This window comes from Phyllostomus hastatus, unplaced genomic scaffold (genome assembly GCF_019186645.2).
Source record: "Phyllostomus hastatus isolate PE091 unplaced genomic scaffold, TTU_PhHast_1.1 phas_contig_402, whole genome shotgun sequence".
NCBI lineage: Eukaryota > Metazoa > Chordata > Mammalia > Chiroptera > Phyllostomidae > Phyllostomus > Phyllostomus hastatus.
This window is the reverse complement of record NW_025333873.1, coordinates 15,855,665-15,877,609: the sequence shown is the minus strand read 5'-3', so window position 1 is coordinate 15,877,609 and position 21,945 is coordinate 15,855,665. Positions and strand designations below refer to the sequence as shown.

Here is a 21,945-nt window from a genome sequence, read left to right as displayed (position 1 = left end):
ATTGGAAAGCGCAGCCTGGGCGTCCTGGGCGTCCTGGCCCCTTGCTCTCTGGGGGAAGACCGGGTTCGTGCTCCCCGGCTGCCCGGCGAACAGACAGGCGCTCCCGGAGCAGAGTCATTGCGTAAACGGTGTCGGCACCTGCTGGCGCCTTCGGGTGGCTCTCCGCCAGATTTGCCCGCCGCCTGTCCCGTGCACGTGCTTGCGTGCTTGCGTGGCGACCTGGCGTGGTGACGTGCAGGCTCGTCGGCGCCCCCTGGGCGCACGCCTCCGCCAGTGCAATCGCTGTGTGTCATTCTGGGGCGAATGAGCGCCCCCCAAACGTCGGGACGCACCGCACGTTCTGCATGTTTTGCATGTTCTGCGCGGCACGGAGAGAGCCGTCGGCGCTTTCTCGGGGGACGGCGCCCGTGGCCCCCAGACACCCCATGTAGACAAACTTAATTACAGGAAGCAGAACAATGACCTTGTTGCTGAGGTTTCTATCTTTATTTGTATCGTTTGCCCGTGACGGCAAGAAGCAGGTGACACACACAGACAGACCGACCGCAGAGCGCACCGGTCACACTCGGTGAGCCGGCGCCCCGTCCTGGGCGGGGCGCCAGGTGGAGAGCCCGCTCCCCCCCCTTTGTGGTGGAGAGAACCGTGGCCCAGACCCGCTGGGACCGCTGGGACCTCCGCCGGGGAGGACGAGGGCTCCACGTGTCTGCAGAGCTCCAGGGACCGTGGCCTCGCTCTTTCTTTCCGAGTGTTGCACGAGGCCACAACTAGGACATCCCCGTGACCTCTCCGGCAGCAAACGGACCCCTGGTGCAGGGGCTCAGCGCTGTGTCCCCACGCAGGTCGCCCGGTGCCGCCAGAGGGGGCGCAGGCCCGATGGAGGCTCCGCGGGACCCCCTCCTGCTCGCCTCCTGCCCTGAGACCTGGGGCTGGTTTCGAAGCGCCGCCTTCCCCCACCCCAGACCGGGCTCCCGGCTGCCTCGCTCGTCCCGGCTCCTCCGGGGCTCTCTTCGCGGTTCTCGGGTTGGCGAAACGCAGGTGGTCGGAGGACAGGCTCAGTTCAGGGTCCCTGCGTCCCCGGACCTCTGGCCGGACAACGGGACGGGCTGCCACGCGGGGGCCTGGGTCGTACGCGCCGCCGCCGCCACCACCACCGGCGTGTGACGTCACGGCGCTCCGCTCAGGGCCCTGAGCGAGCAGAGCGCTGGGAACGCTCCCTCGGAGGAGTCCTTGGGTTTCCATTTTTAGAGAAATGGCCATCTCGGGTCTTCCACGAGTGACACTTTTTTTTTTTAGTTTGATAGAATGGTGAGAATTACCAAATTACCTGCGTAAATAAAATATACAAGTTACTATTTCTGTATTGATCGGGCACTACTGTATTTTGCCACGTATAATGTGTACCCACGTTTCTGGCCCAAACTTGCAGGAAAAAAAAAACCTTTCATTTTAATTTTTTAAAGATTTTATTTTTTTTATTTTTAGAGAGGGGAAAGGAGAGAGAAAATGAGGGAGAGAAACATCAATGTGTGGTTGCCTCTTGTATGCCCCCTACTTAATTCAATTTTTAGTTTATTTGTATTTAGATACTTGTTTTTTGTATTATAACAGAATTTTGGTGCTTATTTGAGGGGTTTTTAAACATACTACGATACAAGAAATTTTATGTAACGAACAATCACAAAATACAAGAACAGATACAACCCACGTATTTCAGGTACTACCCGTGTATACTGTACATCCTTATTTTTCCCTCAAAAGTTTGGAGGGAAAGGTACGCATGATACACGGCAAAATGCAGGGTAATTTCCCAGACTGCTTGTCTGGCGTACAGTTCTCACCCCTCCGCTGTGAGCAGGTGAGGTCACCCAAACTGTAGGTGGGGGCAGCGAGGCTACGAGAGACCGACTTGTTCTCGCCATGGAGCCCCTGGGAGCGGGGGCAGGGCTTCCTGAGATGCGATGAATGGTCATGCAGTTTGGGGGGTGGAAGCTTGGGAGACAGCTTTAGGCTCTTCCTGGTGAATTGCTCTGACAGTGTTTCGCAGTGGGATTACGACAGTGTGGGTGTTACCCCACACGAGAGCGCCTGGGGCTCTGATCAGACGTGCATCTGGGGGTGCTGGGCAGGGAGAACTTCCATGCCGTGGCCCAGCTTCCTGTGCCCCCTGGGTCCCCAGAGTTTGTGTCTCAGCCCCTTTAGGTGGCGAGCTCGCCTGGGGAGGGTGGTGTCTTCCCCTCTGACCGTGACCTCCAACGCAAACACTTCTCGGGGAGCCTGGGCCCTCAGACTAACAGCTGCAATGCGAGAGGGAGTGAGTAAAGGGCCTCGTTATCTCTGACAGGGGACCAGCCTCCCCCTTGACCTCTGTGACTGACCTGGGCCTCTGGGCTCCAGGCCTGCAGCTGTGGTGAGGGGTCCGGCCGGCGAGGGGCCAGTGTGGGCGGCTCCCTGCAGGGCGCGGGGCTGGGCTGCACCCAGGGTGGGCCCTGGCTCTCTGGCTGAGCCGGGGACTGCGCTTTCACCTCTGACCCATGAAAGGGTCACACTGTTCCTGTCGCAATGGGCAGTAGCGTGCACTTGAGCAGGGCAGCCCCCGGCCGTCCCCTTGCTGGGGCTGTGAGCGGGGATCCCGCCCGGGCCCGAGAATGTGGTCCCTGGCTCAGAGGGTCGCCCTGTCCGTGCGAGTGAGTGAATTAACCCTCCAATTGGACGGTGGCTCTGGGCTGCAGGGTGAAGACACCAGCCCGCACTGGGACAGTGTGCCTGAGGGGTGGCTCTTTTTTTTTTTTTAACGCATCACTGTGCATCGAGCCTTAGGGACCAGCAAGTGTTTACAGACCCCTCTCTCGTGTGTTGTCTGCAGTGCCTGAAACAGTACGTGGAGCTCTTGATCAAGGAAGGCCTGGAGACCGCCATCAGCTGCCCGGACGCAGCCTGCCCCAAGCAGGGCCGCCTGCAGGAGAGCGAGGCACGTGCCGGGACCGGTGGGGGGCGGGGGGGGGGGGAACTGGGTTCCGTGTTGGCCGAGTGTGCGCCGTGTTCCAGCTCGTCACGCTCCTTGTTTCTGCGTTTCCTCCCTCAGATCGAGTGCATGGTTGCAGCTGAAATTATGCAGAGATACAAGAAGCTCCAGTTTGAAAGAGGTAGGTGCCCCGGCGGGTTCGCCGGTTACACGTCGCGGGACAGAATCCAGGCAGCCGGCGGGAGTGTTTTCGGGAGAGGGGAGGGGGTATCGTTGGGCGACAGCAATCTGAATTCTCCGAAGAGCTAGCTCAGAGTCGGGGGGCCTTTGTGGGGGACCTGGGTGGTGGCAGGAATGGTCCCTGAAACGCAAGGGTTACAGGGATGTGTCCTCATGGGGGAGGTTTAAAGAGAGGCATTCGTCCTCAGCCCGGCAGCTGGAGGGCCGAACTCTCAGACCTGCACCGAGTTGAAGAGACGCTGAGGCCTGGCGGGAGGCCTGGCGGGAGGCCCGGGGCTGAGCCCAGGAGGAGGGGGTGCGCACCCTGCCTCCCCCTATGCAAAGCGCGACCTTTCCCTGAACTCAAGTCCCCCCCCCCCCAAGCCTGGCCTCCTGGGGGCGGGGTGTCTTATCTCAGTCCTTTACATCAGCCCTTCCAGGTTGTCCTTATCTGCACACTGACACCCCGGAGGCTAGCGGGCTCACCCTGGTCCCCAGCTCCAGGGGGTGGTGGGGGCGGGGTGGGGTGTGGGCTCCATCCCCTCCCACCCCACTCTGCACAGCCCTCCAGGCTGGAGCCCGCCTGCCCAGGCCCTGGGGTTCTTCCCCTTGGTCCTCGGGTGGCACCAGGGCCACGCCACGCCGTTTCCAGAGTCTGCGGGTCCCCTGCGGCCTTGCTTACAGACTTGTAACGGGGGGCCTGGGGCTCCTCTGGAGGACACATGCGAGTAGGTGGAACCTCGGGGTGAACAGGCCGGATCCCGAGGTTTCCAGCTCAGGGCGCAGGAGGGCAGGCGTCAGACGCTCCCTCCCGAGATCCGGCCCGCGCTCCGGTTTCCACGAAAACCACCCACGTGGGAGTGAGCGAGGAGTCGGCCGAGGAGAGGGTCAGGGGCCTCCTGTTGAGCTGAATGTGGAAAATTTCCGAGTGTGCATGTGGTTTTTTAAAGAAACGCTAAAGATACTTCCCATGGAGGATTACTTCTCAGAAAAAAAAAGGAAGGAGTGGCCAGCTTAAGAAAACAGAAAGCAACATTTTTGATGGCGTTACAATTTCTTTTCCAGAGCTTGTTTGTTTAAACGGCGTATATCATTTGGTTCTGACTGTTTATAACTTAAATATAAGGCCGTGCGATACACAGGTCAGTCTGTGCGGCTATAAAGTTGATGAATTTGGATTTCTGAGACTTTCGGGCCCTTCGGAAAACATTTTCCCGAGAGAATCTGAACAGAAAGTGGCAGTTATTTGGACTGTAAGAAAGTGACCTTTCGGTGACATTGACTTTAATTTAAAAATGCAGCTGGGTAAATATTCCTGCCCCGTTTCAACTCTGATTTCTGCGGTACCTTGGCGTTGTTGGAAAGTTTTTTTTTTCTTTTGCATAAAAATGAAGCAAATTTGACTCAGGTTAAACAATACACCGTCAAACCTGTTACTGTGAAATGTTCTGCCACACTAAAAGCAAATGGACCCACAATCAATGCGACTGAAGATGCGTCTGTACGTTCTCTTGTCGGCGGAGCTCAAACACAGCGACGGTTTACGGCCACCGTCGGGAGGTTTCTGAGATCGGGTCAGAAAAAAAACACGCGTGGGCTCGTGCTGCCCCTTTGAAATGCCCAGGAAGGAAACTCGGGCGGCTCCGGGGTTCTCTGAACACACTGGTTTCTCCACACGACCTGTGGCCGGTGCAAGTCACAAATGCCGACTCCCTGTGGTCTGGAACGCCTGAGCTGGTGGAGAAGCCTCAACTTGAACGTGATTCCCCACCCTCCCGGCCCGGTCTTGGGCAAGCAGGCAGCCGGGCAGGCGTGCGAGGGACGCTCTTCTCTCGGGGGCACGCAGCACCCGCAGCTGGCAGGGCCCTCCCTGGGCACGTGCACCCAGTGGTCCCGTCAGGCAGAGCAGGGAAGGGGGGGCTGTGTAGGGAAGTTCTCGGGGTGAATGGGAGAAGGGGGGACAGGACTGCTAGGCACTCTGGAATCACGGGACTCTGGTTCCCGAGGGGCATGTGGCGTCTCCCCTGCACCGAGATGCCCCCGGCACTCCCAGCACTCCCCCAGCACCCAGCCTGGGCAGCCCGCCCTCCTGTCCCCTGTGCCCTGAGCTCAGGCCGGCGGCGGGGAGCTGCCGTGTGCAGGGTTCTCCGGAGGCAGAAGCTGCGTTCTCCCACGGAGCCACCTCCTGGGGCCTGACGGCCAGAACCAGTCCCGGGAAAGCAGACGCTGGAACTGGGAACGGCTAACAACGGGCAGCTTTTCCTCGTTGACTCACTAGGGGGCGCATCAGGGTTTTCCGTTGTTACAAGGCAGGTCGATGAAAGAGAAGCACATTTCTCTGGATTCCAGGGTTTCTTTATATTATCACGTTGTTCTAATATTCTGCCAGGCCTACGGATTCAATAGTTTGATGCCATTGATCAGTGCATGTTAGTAAATAAGGCAGAGTGGGGAGCTGTTAGATCAGGAGTCAGTCAGCCAAGACCAGTGGGCCAAGTACCCCCAGCCCCTGGCCCGGTGCTGTCAATAAAGTTTTATTGGCACACCCACTTCGGGATCAGCATGGCCGCCTCTGTGCTGCAGCGGCAGAGCTGAGCACGGGACCAAGTCCCAAAGGCCCTCCCAGGCTGGGATGCTCGCCGCCTGCCCTTTGCAGGGAAGGCTTGCCCGCCCCTGCAGCCGACGACGAGATTGCTTCCAGCTTTTCCTAGGTGGCTGACTCCGGCTTCCCCACTGAACTGGGGCATGTGGCGAACACGCGTGTCCTGTGGCAGCCTGCTGGGCTGCAGCCCCAGCCCCCGCAGGTCCCCAGGGAGGACAGATCCCCTTTTTATGTGGGGGAGCGGAGTCCGCCCTGGCTGCCGGTCGGCCCCACGGCCCAGACGCACGGCCTTTCACGGCCTCCGAGTCTCCCCGGCAGAGTTTAGTCGTCCCGGGTCCCCTCCCCCGAGCCGCCCTGCTGCAGAGCGTGGACACCCGTGGCCCCCTTGCAGGCCCTGGAAACGGCCTGGATGCTTTGGCGGGGCACCCGCATTCCGAGGTTTCCTGTCACCGCCCGCCCACTGCCCCGCACCGAGAACTCACGTGCACGGGGGCTGAGTGGAACGCAAAGCCAGGCTCACAGGGAGGGCGGCCGGGGACCGTTGTGTGAAGGAGCGCGAGCAGCCCCCAGCAAGGATGTGGGGAAACGGCAGCACCCGGGCATCCTGTTTTCCAAACCGCCCTCCTGGCTCGTTTCGGCAAATCCGGCTCCTTAGCAGCTTGGCCTCCGCGGGAGGGAGGACCCCAGCGCCCCGCACACAGAGTTAGCACGCAGCTGAGGTGCGCCCTGGGCGGGAGGCCGGCCCAGGGGGACGGGCCATCGGACGTGTGCCCGAGCGTCTGCGGTGCGTCTCGCTCTGGGCCGGGCTGTGAGGCCGCCCGGCCCAGGCACAGGCCAGCCTCAGCTGTCCGTGTCCTGGGGGAGGCGGACGGAGCAGGTGGTCCCTGGACCACGGTGTGTGTGGGCTCTCGGAGGGTCAGCAGGGGCCACAGGCATGCGGGGTGCAGCAGCAGCAGCAGCATCCCGAGGGGACCCCGGGGTGTCTGGAGCAGGGCTGGAGGCAGGGCTGCCTGGTGAGGAGGAGAAAGCCTGGCGGGCGCCTGCCGATGACCGTGCTGACTGGATGCCCTCCTCCGAGACCCGTCCCTCCCCGGATCTGACCCGTCCCTCTCGTCCCCTGTGCCAGAGGTGCTCCTGGACCCCTGTCGGACCTGGTGCCCCACGTCCACCTGCCAAGCCGTGTGTCAGCTGCAGGAGAGGGGACTGCAGACGCCCCAGCTGGTGCAGTGCAAAGCCTGCAACACGGAGTTCTGCTCCGCCTGCAAGGCCAGCTGGCACCCCGGCCAGGGCTGCCCCGAGGCCGTGCCGGTCACCTTCCTCCCCGGGGAGACCAGGTAGGCGCGGTGCATGGGGCGGAGGTGGGGCTCGGAGGGTGGGGGTGGGGACGGGGGCTTCCTCTCCAGCTGCCACGGGGCAGACTTGGCTGCACCCAGGTCAGCCCCTCTGCTGAGTCTCGTTCACACCTGGGTTGGCTGGTTCGTTTGTTCTTTAATTTTGAGAACTATTTATGGGTGGGGCGCTGGGCAGGACCCTGGAGACCAGAAGGGGCCTGGGAACCAAGCCACACTATCCGCCCAGAAAGACAGACGTGTGGACGGTCAGTTCCTGTGAGGGGTTCTACGTCCCGAGATTTTTCTAAGACTCCGCTGCAGAAGGTGACCCGAAACAGGGTGGGTGCAGGAGCCGGACGCCGTGGGTGCGGGGTGGCTCCGAATATCGGAAGGATCCCCGACAACGGGTCCCGGGGGGCCACATCCCCTGCAAGGCCGAGCCCGTCAGGAGAACCTGGTCAGTCCCTGCTGCGCTCCTGCCCGCCTGCCCCTCCCGGCTCTGCAGCCGGTGCCCCGGTGGGCACTGCCACCATTCCCTGCACCTGGAAAGGTGGTGGGCTGAACCATAGGGAAGGCATAACGCTCACCTTTTCTCGTCCTAAAAGGCTGCCATGGCCTATGGTTCCATTAAGAGTCGGCCTTGCACTCGCCGAGACCCCATTTCTAACAGACAAACTCCCACCACCGTCCACCCCCACGTGTGGTTGGAAGGTGTGACCAGCTGGTCCCCATTTCCCTCCGCCCCCCCCTTTCGGCTGCCCCACCCCCACCGCCCCACCCCCACAGAGACCCCTGGGTGTCCTGGGGCACATCCTGTTCTGTCCCAAGCCCACACTGGCCCTTGTGCCTGGCATGCCTGGCCCCACCCCATCCTGTTCTGGGGCTCCTTGCCACCCTGAGGCCGGCTCAGGTCCCCACCTTCATTCAGCTCCTCAGTCCCCAGGGCAGGGCTGCCGACCCCACCCTCCCGGTCCCCAGGGCAGGAGCCGTCTGTGCTGACGGCAGCGCCAGCCGCACCGTGTCCAGCCCCTCTGTCTACTTGGCTGGTCCTTCTGGAATCCGCGGCCCGCCTTGGTCCAACCTTTGTCACCCCAGCCCTTGGCCGGGGGAAGGGCGCCACCCTGGGCTGCTGCGGGGCTCAGCACCCCCGCCGGTGTCCCTGGGCCTGAGGCCCCGGCCGGGTGCCACTCCGGACGGACAGTGCGCTCAGCTCCTTGTCTGTGACACAGCCCGTTTCTGCAGAACCCAGCCTCCCTGCGCCGGTTCACCGAGCAGCGCCTGCTCAGCGCACGCGCCCGAGTCAGAGACGTGCAGCTTGTGGACCACGACCCCCCAGAGTCCCTTCCGCCCCCGTAACCTTTACCGTCGTCGTATTCCGAGTGTAGTTCCCGGGCCAGGAAGTGCGTGCCAGCTGAATGTCTGCATGCCAGGAGGCCCCGAGCTCCCCCGGCCTCCCTGTTTCTGTCTGGACCGGCTCCCGGGGAGACGCGGTCCCTGACGTGGCCTCTGTCCCCAGCATTCCCTTCGGAGCCGCTGTGAGTCCCGCCAGAAAACCGGCTCCTTCGCTTTAAGGCCGCACCTCCCCGCCAGAGCAGTGTGATCGGGGCTGAGCGTCGCCTCGCTGGCCGGGGTGGGTGCCTGCCGACTGCGCAGGAGCCCGGTCACCTCCGGTGGCCGCCGCCAGCGCGGCGTGCGCCCTGCGCACCGTCCGGCCGTGGTTGGACGCGAGCTGCGTGGCACGGACACCGTCCCGTCGCCACACCTGACCGCCTGCGTGACCTCCCCCTGAGCAGCGCAGACCGCCGCTGCTGCGCGTGTCGTGTCGGCACCTCCCCCGCCTGCTGCCCCGCCCGGCGCTCGCACCCGGGCCTGCGCTCCTCCCCGCTCTCGCGAGGACACGGAGCCCAGAGGGGCGGTGGCACGGCGGGCGTGTGCTGACCCCTGCACGCCCTGCAGCGCTGGACTTCCAGGCCCGGAGGCAGGCTACAGGGACAGGCCAGGGGGAGCTAGCGAAGCGCCCCCTGCGTTTCTGGGCGCTTTGTTTCTGAAAGGGAGAGAGAGTATAAGACGATCGGCCCTTCGGGGAGTATGCAAACACGAGCACCCGGACCCAGACTCCCACCGCGACTCCGCCCCTCGGATCCCTCCGCCCCGCGCCGTTCGCCGCGTGCTCTTTGCTTGCCTGCACTTCTCGCCAACTCGGGATGTGTGTGCAAATGTTGCCCTTTCCCCCCAGACCGAAGGGGCCGGGTCACAGGTTTTGGTGTGGTTTTCCGGAGTTCCGGCCTCTCTGGTTTTGCTTTATCTCACTGAACAACGAGCAGCCCGGCCGCTCCAGGCGGGCCCACGCTCCCGGGACGGGGAGTGGGGGCGGGGCAGCGCCGGGGGCTGCGGCGGGCGGGGCCCTGACGGACGTGTCCCCGCAGCTCGGCGGCCTTCAGGCCCGAGGAGGAGGACGACGCGCCCATCAAGCGCTGCCCCAAGTGCAAGGTCTACATAGAGCGGGACGAGGGCTGCGCCCAGATGATGTGCAAGAGCTGCAAGCACGCCTTCTGCTGGTACTGCCTCGAGTCCCTGGACGTGAGTGCGCCGCGCGGGCGGGCGGGCCGGGCGGGCCGGCGGGCGGGCGGGCGCATCCCAGGGCCGACGGGCGGGCGCGCGCGGGGGACGGGGGACGGGGGCCGGCCCGCGCCTGGGAGCCCGGGACAGCTCCCCGGGACTCACACACACAGCGTCTGTGTGATGTACATATTTACGTGTAGCCATGTACATCCTATGCATGTATAATGTACATACTCATGCACATAGACAGTCCGTGTGCGTACAGTCTGTCCATGTCTTACACATATAAGGGACGTGTATGACTTTGCATGTCACCGTATTCCAATGCTTTTTGGTTCCACCATTGTTTACACATTGTAAAAGCCACTGAGAGCGTGTCTGGAGGGAGAAGAAAGGTCCTGTTTAAACACATGTTCATCCCGCTCAGAGACACGTCCCGTGTCCCCGCTGTGCTGCCGGGGAGGCGGGCAAGGTCCGGACACCACAGGGCAGCGGGTGAGCGCCAGGGAGAGGAGGAGCCCTGGCCCTGGGGGCGGCGGCCCTGTGGAGCGCGCTGCGGGTCGCTGGGTGTGAAGCCCGCTGGCAGCCCCGGGGAGGAGCAGGGACTGGTCTGGGCTGATTGGGGCACGGTGACAGCAAGGTGACAGGGGACGCGGCGTCCCTTCACCAGGCGAAGAGAACAGAACAGGACGCAGTGAGGAGGAGCAAAGAGGGTCCGGGGCTGAGCTCGGCCAGACCGTGAACTTGGGGCCGTGACGAGGGTCTCTGTGCTGAGCTCAGAGGGTGGCCTCTAGCACGGGGACCCAGCCCCCCAGGCTCTGGCCCAGCCACGGGGGGTGGTGAGCTGGGCCCTCCCTAGCCCCACGGGCCCAGGAATCGGCATTTTCCATCAGCCGTCCAGGTGACTCACATGAGGTCGATTTGTCCCTGTCTGCACTGGGTCGTGCCACACGGTTTGGTGTGTTTTTCGGGAAAAGAAGTTCAAAACCTGTTCAGGAGCCTGCAGTGCAGGGCCTTGCGACGGGCAGTCTGGGAAGAGGGGCGATACGTGGGGAGGCTGGTTCCGGGGCGAGCCCCCAACCTCGGTGGGAGGGAGGGTGTCCTCGCGGTTCCTCCCAGTGGACGGAAGCCTCAGCCACAGCCTCACGGGAGACAGGGGTCTGGCCGGGGGGGAGGGTGTGTGTCCATCGGTGCCCGCGCTGGCCTCCTCCCTGAGGGGTGGGGTGAGGGTGCGGGGCAGTGGCGGCTGCAGGGACTCCCGACCTCCCTCCATGGCTTCTCGCCACCCCTCCCCCACCCCGGGAAATCCAGGGTAATGATGCAGCTGCATGCATTCAGGCACTAGGCGGGGACCTGAACCGTCAGCAAACTCCAGGAGGAGGGGGGGCTCCCCGGCTGCACCCCCCACCCCCGGGCGCTCCCAGCAGAGCGGGCTGTGGGCCCAGACGAGAGTCACTGCACCTCGTCTCCCGGGCCCTCCGGAGAAGGGCTTGCGGTCCCCGCAGACACACCGGGCCCAGGCGGGTCCCTCTGCTCTCCGAAAGCAGCTGTTTGCACCCTCGTCGTCGGAGAATGCACAGCCACCAGCCCCCCTTCTGCTCTTCACGGAGCTGCTCCTTTGACGGGTGACTACGGGGGAACAGCAGCTTCCGCTCATGGCGGAGCCGAGGGTTGTGTCTAGAGACACCCCCTGCCCTCTCAGTCAGGGCTTGTTGAGGTTTGGGGTGCCAGGCACGGGGCCGGGGTCCTCGTGAACAGACCGGAGGCTCCGTGAGGGGAGCCCGACAGTCCGGGAGAGGCCGCGGGAAGGCGGTCGGGGTCCAGCTGGGCGGTGAGCAGCGGAGGGAGGCAGTCGGCCAAGTTGTCCTTCTCCCTGAGAGTCAGAGGGAGTGACTGCCCCTTCCTGGACAGTCGGAGGCATTGCAGAGGCTGGTTCTCAGAGACGAGAACGTGGGTGGTCCGTCTGCCCCGGGCAGGAGGGTGGCCAGAGAGAAAGGAGACCTTTGCCTCCCGGGATGGTCCTGCCCGGAGGAGTGGGAGCCGCAAAGGGAGAGGGACCCCGGGAGGACAGCGCCCAGCCAGGGCCTGGGGCAGCCTGGGGGCAGCAGGGGCCGCCCTGCCCTTGATGAGCACCCCGCATCACTCGATTCTCTCCTCCTCCCAAAATCTAGAAAGCCGCTGAGCCCAGGGCCGCCGGCTTCGGGGGAGGTCGGAGTCCGGGATGGCGGCCTGGGGTGGCACCTGCTCGCCCTCTGCCGCCCCACACTGCCCCCCGCGGCCCTGGGGAATGGGGCCGGACCCCGGCACTAACTCCCCCCGCCCTCTCTCGCTCCCCAGGACGACTTCCTGCTCATCCACTACGACAAGGGGCCCTGCCGGGACAAGCTGGGCCACTCCAGGGCTTCCGTCATCTGGCACCGGACACAGGTAGGGCCGAGCCACCTGGGCTTGGGGCTCGGGGCGGGCACGTGTGTGTGCGAGTGTGTGTGCACGCGTGTGCACGTGTGAGGGTGGCTTCAGCGGACTCGCCGGTTCCGTAGAGACACAGAGGTAGGACACGCGGTCCCCGGTCTTGGGCGGGGGGCGGGCTCTGGCGGCCGAGGCCAGAGCAGCGCGCACGGAGCACGCAGGCCCCGGGCCTGAGGGGGCTCCTCACTCCCACCCGAGGTCTCGGCCTGGGTCACGGTCTCTCAGCTGGTGTTCTCCCGGCCCTGGAGGAGGGAGCCCCCGCAGAGGCCCCGGGGCGAGGGACTTCGTCTCCGATGGAAGTGTGCGCCCGTGGAGGCTGCGGAGGGCCCGTCGCTAACACGGGTTTGCACGCTCCCCACACACCCATGTTCCTGCTGGGTGCCTGGCACCGCCCTCCTCGCGTGGGGCCCACACCCCGCTTCCGGACGAGGCGATAGACCAGCAACGGGCACCCGGGGGACCTCCACCGTGCAGGGCCTGTGGCGGGGGAGGGGTCTTTCAGCGGGTGCGGCAGGGAGGCCCACGGGAGGGGTCCCAGGCTGAGCGCCGGGTGGGGGGCTGGCTGCGAGGACATGAGGACGGGCCGAGGGGACGGGGACAGGTCCGGGGTAGGATGGTTCCACCAAGGTCCCCGCTCAGGCAGGAAGGAGTGGGGCGGAGAGGGTCGGAGGGGCCTCAGAGGCCTCAGAGGCCAGACCCCGGGGGCCGGTGGCCGGCGTGAGGACCCTGCACTCGGAGCCACGGAGCAGGCCGCCACCCGACCCGGGAGGCATGGGAGCCCGTCCCCAGGCAGGTGCGTGAGAAAGGTTGCTGTCCCCCCCTCCAGGTGTGTGCGTCCTTGACAATCCACTGTGGGCCCCACGGCCCAGCTGGCAGGTCCTGGGGGTCAGGGCCCGGGAGGGAGTGCTTCCTGGGACAGTGACGGTGGGTCGTGTGGCTTTGCGGGCGGGGAGGTCTCCGTCCCAGCCCTCCCTGTTCCTGGCGGGGAAGAGGCAGCTGCCCAGGGTGGGCCAGCAGAGAGCAGTGGCCGCCGCATTCTCGAAAGCTCCTTAGAGATGGGGGTGGGGGTGGGGAGGGCTGACGGGCGAGGGCCACCCTGTCTGGAACCTCGAGAAACCACGGACTCCTGCGCTTGAAGGGGTGACTGGGAAGGTGTGGGGACTGGAGCTCAGCGAGGCCACCCTGGGAAACCAAACCAACAGGAGCCCGGCCAGGAGCGGCCCTGGCCCGGAGAGCTGACTGGAGCTCTCCTTCCCTTCCGTCCTCGCTCCGGCACTGCCCCCCACGGGTCACATACACTGCTCCCCTGTACCGAGCGGCCCATGGCTTACAGGTCTGCCTGGCATTGGGTCACAAGCTCCCCGGGGACATGAGCCCCCACCTGCCCTCGGGACCCGTCCGGCTCAGACCTGCCCACGCCCAGGAGCTGCCTCTGAGTCCTGTGGCTCCCAGCGTGTCCGGGCTGCGGTCCGCCACCCACCGCCTGGTGTGTGGTTTGTCGATTCACGAGGTCCCTGCCCCCGGCTCCTCCTGCCGTCCGCTGTGACGCCGGGTAGCACGGCTCCGAGGGTGTCTGAGGACTGCGGTGCCCTCCCCTGCTGTTCCAGCAGGCGGCTGTCACGCCTGCGTGGGAGTGAGAGTGTCCTCTGCCACGCGCCTTGTACCGAGCGTGCTTTCAGAGGACTTGTCTGGCGAGAACGTCATGCTGGCAACAGAAATGTTCAGTCTTTGTCACGCAGAGGTTCTGTGCTCTTTTACTTTGTGCCAGGCGGCGTGACTGTCCCTCGGGGCAGCAGGTCTCTTGCTGAGACGGAGCTGCAGCAGACTGTTGTGAGAAGTGGCGGGCGGTTGCGTGGGTCCCCAGGGGGCTGTGCAGATAGGTCTCCCTCACGACTCCCAGCCGAGCCTGGACCTGCCCCCCGCCCCCCGCAGATGCTGCCGCCGGGCCCCTCACCTGCCCTCCGCTCACCCCCCTGCAGACACCGTCACTGTGACGGGGCCGCGCGCCTTTCCCAGGGCTGTTCCGGAGACCAGCCGTCCCGTGCAAGAGGCAGGAGGGGTGCTTCTCTCTCGTGGGGTGCTGCCGCTTCCGTAGGGAGCCGCCCCCTGACTGGGGGGAGTCCTACCCACTGGTCCTCCTGCTCCTCTGAGCAGGGAGCAGACGCTTGAACCTTGGGCTGCCGCACAGGGAAGGGGGTCCCGCTGTTAGCCGGACGGTGGCGTGTGTGCGTGCACGCACCCATGGAGCTGCGCCCCGCCTCCCCCGAGGCCGCGCTGAAGGGCGGGTGGGAGTTTGCTCCAGAGGTTTGCGATGAGCTGTGTCTGCCGCCCTGCCCCCCGCCTCAACAGGAGAGCCCCCTCCTTGAGGGCAGACACAGGCGCATTCTCCCGTCCTGTGCAGTTCCGACATCGCCCGGACCCGTGGGTGAGACGCTGGGTCACCTTGGTCACTAACTGGCGCTCACGAAACAGACAAGGCGGACGAGGACGGAGATTACCTGGCTGGGCATGGGAGCATTCGGCTGCGATTTTGGCACGTTTTTGAGTCCCGGGCTCCTGTGGGACTAACAGGAGTGGGGAGTGCTCATGAGCGCCCCCTGGGGGAGTGACACCCCCTGGGTGTTCTCGCGGCGTCTGGGGTGGCAGTGTGCTTGCGGTTTTGACAAAGCGCGGTGTGAGTTCACAGCGTGTCATCCCCCGCGGGTATTCAGACCGAGGGCTCGGCCAGCTGGGCAGACGCTGGGTCCTCAGCACCGGCACAGTGTGACTCACTGACGCAGCGTCGTGGACGTGCGCGAGTGTGGGCGGTGGTTTCGGGCAGAAATCCGAGTCCAGGTGCACGGGGTCTGCCCAGAAGGTGCCCAGCCATGCGCCGTGAGAAACAGAGACGTTGGCTGAGGAAGATGCAAGGCACAGGAAGCAGTGTGCACAGGACAACGAGGTCTCAGTCCCCTTCAAAGCAGGCCCCTCGGGACCTCCCACTGTTCTCCCAGTCGCCATCAGCTGCCCCGTCGTAATTTCCTGACTCTGATGGTCTGAAATCTCCTCCCTTTCAAAGGGGATTTCAGTTTTGGGATGACACAGGCTCCGACCAGCGGGGTCCTTGTGTTGTGGCTGCGACGACCAAATCGCACGGACTGCAGAAGTCCTGTGGAGAAAAAGGGACGGCACAGCCACTCTCTGAGTGAGAGAGCACCCCGATCCCTGCCTGGACAGGCTTTCATTGCCTTTCTGGGCACATTACATGGAGGATGGTCCTCATTTATTATGCACAGGAGAAGATGTTGCTGTTTACTTCGTACAGATAACAAAGAAAAGAATGTTGCAAATGCAAGGGGAGAAGCGGTCAAACTGGTTACACTCATCCTTGGGAGGATTAGCACAGACTTCAGGAAGTTACTTTAAGATATGCGGTAAATATTTGCTGCCTCAACTCAGGGTGAGGGAGTTTGAGCAAAAGCAGGCCTCAGAGCAGCCCAGGTGCATGCAGCCTGGTTGCCCACGGGAGCGCTAATCTGTAGGACCGGCTTCTCTGTGCCGCCTCGCGCCTGTCGGTCTTCTGAACCAGGGGCTGGGCTGCATCCGCCACTGCCACGTGGATCGGTTCCCTATGTTGGGGAAAGCCAGAAGTTGCAGGGCGCCAAATCTGGGCTATGGAGGGGGGGGAGGCTGAGTCACCTGGGTGATTTGCTGTTTTGCCAAAAAACTCTGCACGAGACGTGATGCATGAGCGGGGGCGTGGTTGTGATGAAACTGCCGGTCACCAGCTGCCCACAGCTGCGGCCTTCTGAGTCATCTGAATAGTTTCTGTGGAGGGATGTTCAAACTTCATGCAAAATTGGATGCAGATGCATTGCTGTACTCGCTTGGTCACTTTAATGTGACAGCCACACAGTGCACACGCTCACTCAGTGCACCGCCCCCACTGACCAGCACAGTGAAGTCGTCACTGTCCACACGTGTGCATTCCAGTCCCCTCTCCTTGGCTGCCAGGTGACACCGATTTGCACAAACGGTTCTGGTTGTATTAACAACGGCTGGACTTCTTCCGCACAGAGCCCGTATTTCCTCCACACGTCTGGGATGCTTTGCACACTGCAGTGTTTCAGAGCTCTTGGCAGTCCTTAGAGATCTTCCCCTCGTTTGTTCATTGTATAACTGAGACGATGGCTGTATGATTGAGGCCCAGAGAGAAGTAACACCTGAGTCAGGATTGGAACCAGGTGCGAGGCGTTTGTGCAGTGACCCCTCTGAGCGAGCACTAGGTGGCGCTGTGACTCCATCGTCAGGTCTCCGTCCCGGGCTCTGGCTGCCGGGGAGGGAGGACGCCTGTCCGAAGCAGACTCCTGCTCCTCTGACCAGCCCCCCTGCCTACTCTGGACGGCCCCAGGTCTACATTCGAGGCTTATCTCTCCCAGCGTTTACTCACACCTGGGGGTAAAGATATGCACCAAAACAAAGTAACACAGGTTGTGAAAATAAACTGTGTGTGTTAAAACAAGGTCGCACGGGTCTGGCCATCCCCGATGCTCTGTGCTCACGCCTCTCCCGTTCTCCTACCCGGAGCGCCCCAGCCCCAGCCCACCAGCCACCTCCTCCCTTCACGTCACCCCCTGAGAAAACCTTCCTCCTTCCTCGCGCCCCCTCCACACCCAGACCCAATTTGGGAGGGCTTCTTCGCCGCACTGTCATTGCTGGTCAGACTGTGTGGTCTCCTTCCCCCAGACTGGCCGCTGCTTGGGGGCCGAGGTCGTAAGCATCTCTGTGTCTGCAACCCCCAGGGCAGCGTCTGGCTCAGGCGAGGCTGCCGGGCTAACTGGCTGTGTGAATGGGCGGGTGTTCGGGTGCTCGGGGGGAAGAGGGAGGGGAAGAGAAGTGAGAATGACGAAGGAAAAGGAGAAGTAGGAGGAGCGAGGGGAAGAAAGTGAAGGGAAGGAAATGGGGTGGATGACGGATGGATGAGTAGATGGGTGGATGGAAGGATGGGTGATGGATGGGTGGATGGGTGGAAAGGAGGGTGGGTGATGGACGGATGGATGGATGGATGAAAGGGTGGAAGGGTGGATGAAAAACTGTATGGTGGGATGTTGCATGAATAATGGATGGATGGACAGATGGGAGGATGAGGTGTGGGTGGATGATGGACAGATGGATGGATAGATGGATGGACGGATGGATGGATAGATGGATGGATGGATGGATGAGGTGTGGGAGGATGTGGGATGTATGGATGGATAGATGGATGATGGATGGATGGATGGATGGTCGCGTGCATGGATGGATGATGGATGGAAGGATGGGAGGATGAGGTGCAGGTGGATGCGGGATGGGTGGGGTGGCTGCATGGTTCATACTTCAGCCGTGGCACCCGCAGACCAGCCGCCTTACCCTCTGCTCTGGTGCTTCCTCCTCACAGGTCGTGGGCATCTTTGCCGGATTCGGGCTCCTGCTCTTGGTGGCCTCGCCGTTCCTGCTCCTGGCCACCCCGTTCGTGCTCTGCTGCAAGTGCAAGTGCAGCAAAGGCGACGACGACCCCTTACCCACCTAGAGGAAGGCGAGACGCCAGCACGGGACCCCTGCCTCCGGGAAGCGTGGTGCCCCCCTCCCCCTCCCCCCTCCCCGCCCCCCCACTAAACATCGGTCTTGCCTTATGTGCCCCATTGAGCTTCACAGTGTCACGCTGGACGCCGTGGTTTCAGGGACCAACGTCAGCACCTTCGCCGGGGCCCCAGTGCCGTCGCCGGGGCCGGCGGGCAGAGGGCACGTCCCGGCAGAACCTGGCTCCGCAGACTCGACCCGGGAGGTGCTGCTGCGGGAAGCACGCGGGCGGCTTTCTCCCTGTGGTGACTGACGGACTGGGAGTGTCTGGCAGGTGCACCAGAGACCTTCTCGGGCGGGCGTTGTTGTCCCGCCCTCGGCCTCCAGGTGGCGCCATGTGGCCGAGGGAAACCTTGGAAGGATCGCCACTCGCTTCGGACAGACTCCGGGGATTCTGACTTGGGAAGAGCACTGTTTGGGACAACCGTTTTTATTCCTAATGGCATTTAGTAGCACCCTTTTCAGAAGGCATTCCTTCCCCAGCGGAGTAGTGGAAAATCAACAAGGTGCGTCCACGCCACCCAATGCCTTTCTCTCTGTGAGACGTGCAGGTTGAGAAGCTGTGCCCAGCGAGCCCCGGGGGGTAGCCCCGGGCGCCCCGGCCTCCCTCCGGGAACGCGGCCGTGCTGGGAGGACCCTCGCCGCCATCGGCTTGCCTTTCCTTTCTTCGCTCTTGGCCGAGCCAACTCCGCTCGTCATCAGCTTATGTCTCCTCACCCGGCTGTCTGCAGACACCCCTCGTGTCTTCAGAAACCACGGGTCTGCTCGGACGTGGCTGTGCTGGGCGTCGCCACGGCTTGGCGCTGGCCTGTGTCTCCCCTCGTGGACAGGAGGCAGGGAGCGGGGCCCTGGGTCCTCAGGGGGGCCCTGGGGGCTGGTGGGGGCGCTTCCTGGGTTTCTGCAGATTGTTCATAACCTGGTTACTGTCTTGAGCTCCCGGCCCCTCCCCCAACCATCAGGCCCCGCCCCCAGCCATCAGGCCCCGCCCCTAACCATCTGCCCCCGCTGAAGCCCCTTCCATTCATCCTGACCGGGCCAACCACTAGGTCGTCTCCGGGCCGTGGGACTGCTCCCTCCCGCGGCAGCAGCGGCGTGCACGGGTCGGCGAGACGCGTCACCCCACCGATTAACCTTGAAAAGCGGGGAGCGCGCGTTATCTGCAGAGAGCGGGTGTCCGTGCGGCCGCCGAAGTCCCGTGCGCTTGGACAGAGGGAGCCGGCTGCATCGACGCGGGGCTTCCAAACACGGCGGAGGGGCGGATGCCGCAGGTTCCCTACAGTGGAACTCACGGAAGCCTACTCGTGAGCTTTCCACCGGGGACCGACGGGAGACAAAGTCGGACTCTGCGCTCCGCCGCTCGCCCGCCCGTGGGGGGCCCTGTGCAGACGGGAGGGGCGGCGTGTGTGTCATCTCAGGTCTGGGTCACCTCCCCGCGGAGAAGCCGCTTCTCTCTTCCTGAAGGGTCCGTGGGCGAGAAGAAACAGGATCACCTCATTGTTTCCTTCTGGTGTTTATTTCTTTTATCAAACAAGCCATTCAGGAGTCCGGTCCGTGTCAAAGCTTCCCCGTGTAACTGTAGTTTAGAAGCTCAGTGTCTACATGAACGGACGTGCCTGCCCCCGCCCTTGGGGGACAGAGGCCTGGGCGCGAGTCTCAGTGCCGGAGCAGGGGCGCTGGGGTCTGGTGGCCACTGGCTTTTCCGAGAGGCCAGCGGCTCCGTGAGGCCCGGAGCTGAAGCCGGTGGCCTGCGTTTGAGGCCGCGTGGGGGGATCGGTGACCGCCTCCCTCTGGCCGCTGTGCTTTGGTGTGTGTGTGGGAGCAGCCGGCGCGTGGCCCTGTGTCCAGGGGCCCACAGTTGGGGGGCTGCACCCTCACCCCAGTCCGTTCTGTCTCTCCTGGCTGCTGCTCACTGCTCCCTGCACAGGGACCGGCCCTCCTCTGTCCACCGGGGTGGGGGCCAGAGCCTCAGAAAGATCGCATTCCTGGAGCAAGTGCTCCGCTGTCTCTGCTCCCAGCGGGCAGGCCGTCCGTCTGTCCTGAGTAGTCCGAGGCCAAACCCTGCCCGCCTGTGCCTTTGCCACTGGCGCGTTTCACAAGCACGTCATCCGACCCCCTGTGGGACCACCCACCGAGACTGGGGGCGGGGGGCGAAGCGGCACCTGCCTGCCCTGAGGTTTGGCCCCGAGCAAGCGAGCCCCGGTGTGTTTCAGCGACGACAAAACCGAAACCGTCCATCCCCCGGAAAGACACGAGCGGGCCGCCCCAGGTCCTCACGTCACCCTGCGTTTCCCCTCCTCCACCGTCTGTCAGTCGGGAACGCCGCCCCCTTGTCCGTGGGGAGGGGACACCAACCAGGCTGGATGTAAAATGTGGGCGGAGCGTGGGGAGCGGGCCTGCGCTTGGATTTGAAGCTCGCCATCCGTCCCCGAGAAACCTTGGGGAGTTCTCCACTGTGGGGGTGGACTCCTTCCTGCTCAGGTGACATGACACCCCCGTCACAGACGGTTGTCACGCCGACCGACCCTCTGGAACCACGTGCTCACTGATCCCACCAGAGGCCTTGAAGTCCAGGGGACGGGGAAGAAGAGCCCCCCCAGACTGACCAGGGCTGCGACAGAGGCCCCGCCAGCCCGAAGGTGATCCGAGTCCCGTGGGAACCTGACCGCCTCCTGAGATCGGATGGGTGTGACCCTCTGTCCGGCCGGCTCCGTCGCGTGTCCTGCAGCCGGGAGCCGAGCACTGCCATTGTCACCAGCGGCCCGTGCCTCAGAGAAGGGGTCACTGTGCGTGTCACGCAGCGGAGACGGAGTCAGGGCTGAGCCCAGACGAGGCCTCCGCTGCACGAACCTGCCCGGGTCCACTCTCCCCGCCCCCGGGCAGCAGCCGCCGGAACCCACACTCGTCACTTCTCCGCCAGGGGTGTGTGTGGGGGGGGGCACGTCTGCTAACCCCATGTTGTTCCCGGAAACCAGCTGAGGGACCAGGCCGATTCCTGATTCAAGCCCCAGGCTCACGGGGAAAGGGGTCATCACAGATGCAAGAACTACTTCGAGACGAGTTTATCTTTTTTTTCCCCCTAAACGACAAAAATTAAAAGGTTATTTCACAAACTGGAATGGGCGGTTTCCCCTGGGTGGTCTTTAGAACAGGAGGGGATTGGGAGGAACCAGGGCGAGCTTTCTGTGTGGTTCTCAGATTCTCTTGCGTTAATGAGCACCCTTGTACATAGACATAGACACATCGTAGCGAATTCACGGAGGGAGCGCTTGGTGCATGTGTAGAGCTCCAGGAAGGTCTGGTTAAAAGAAATACCAAAGCTTGTTGCTTCCTCGGCATGACCCCGAGCCCCGAGGGAGCTGACGTGAAGAGCAGCGGCCGCGCGGCCTGGGCTCACTGAGAGCGGCAGGTGCGGCTGGGAACCGGGAGCCCTGCCGTCCGAGTCCAGCCCACGGTCCCGGTCGCCCTTCTGCCGTGCCATCGCATCCCCCGCAGGGGCCTTCGGGGGCGCGCCCGCGCACCCCGACGGCCCCTGCCGTCCCTGCTCGTCGTCGTAACCTTGTATCAAACCTGCATGAGTGGGCCACGCGCTTGTAGACGTGACGCGTTTGACGGGCGGTGGGAGCGCGGCAGCCCGAGGCCGCGGCCGCGCGTCCGCGCCGCGAACACTGTGATGTACAGGGGCGCTGTCCGAATGCCTTTTCGCGTCCGTCGTGTTTTGTACTTTGCGATCCTATGGGAAAGTGTGATTTGTAATTTCAATACATATTTTAAATGTATTGTGTCTTATGTAGTTTGTCCCCCCTTTGGAAGGGATTTCTTTTTAAAGATATTTTGGCTGGAATACAGGTTACTTTTGTACATTCTGTCTGGATGCATCTTTTGTTCGGGCGGGGAGACCGCAGACGTGATGGGCGGGGTGGGAGGCGGAAGGAGACCCTGTGGGCGGGGCGGGGGGCAGGGCGGAGCCTTAGACTCTGTGGGCGGGGTGGGGGCAGGGCGGAGCCTTAGACCCTGTGGGCGGGGGAGGGGGCAGGGGCGGAGCCTTAGACTCTGTGGGCGGGGTGGGGCGGAGCCTTAGACCCTGTGGGCGGGGGTGGGGAGACAGGGCGGAGCCTTAGACTCTGTGGGCGGGGCGGGGGCAGGGTGGAGCCTTAGACCCTGTGGGCGGGGCAGGGAGCAGGGCGGAGCCTTAGGCTCTGTGG

At 63.4% G+C, this 21,945-nt stretch overlaps 1 protein-coding gene across 6 annotated transcripts in view; it reads left to right on the top strand.

Moving 5' to 3' along the window:
- The window catches only part of RNF144A (ring finger protein 144A), a 70,245-nt gene extending 48,644 nt beyond the window's left edge, over nucleotides 1-21,601 (top strand). For all 6 annotated transcript variants that reach the window (XM_045844399.1, XM_045844403.1, XM_045844405.1 and 3 more), the window contains exons 3-8: nucleotides 2,864-2,968; nucleotides 3,083-3,143; nucleotides 6,910-7,117; nucleotides 9,541-9,694; nucleotides 12,014-12,103; nucleotides 17,562-21,601. In XM_045844399.1, the coding sequence (XP_045700355.1) occupies nucleotides 2,864-2,968; nucleotides 3,083-3,143; nucleotides 6,910-7,117; nucleotides 9,541-9,694; nucleotides 12,014-12,103; nucleotides 17,562-17,693 (750 nt within the window). In that variant the 3' untranslated portion in view covers nucleotides 17,694-21,601. The remainder of the gene's footprint in view (nucleotides 1-2,863; nucleotides 2,969-3,082; nucleotides 3,144-6,909; nucleotides 7,118-9,540; nucleotides 9,695-12,013; nucleotides 12,104-17,561) is intronic.
- The last annotated feature ends 344 nt before the right edge of the window (nucleotides 21,602-21,945 follow it).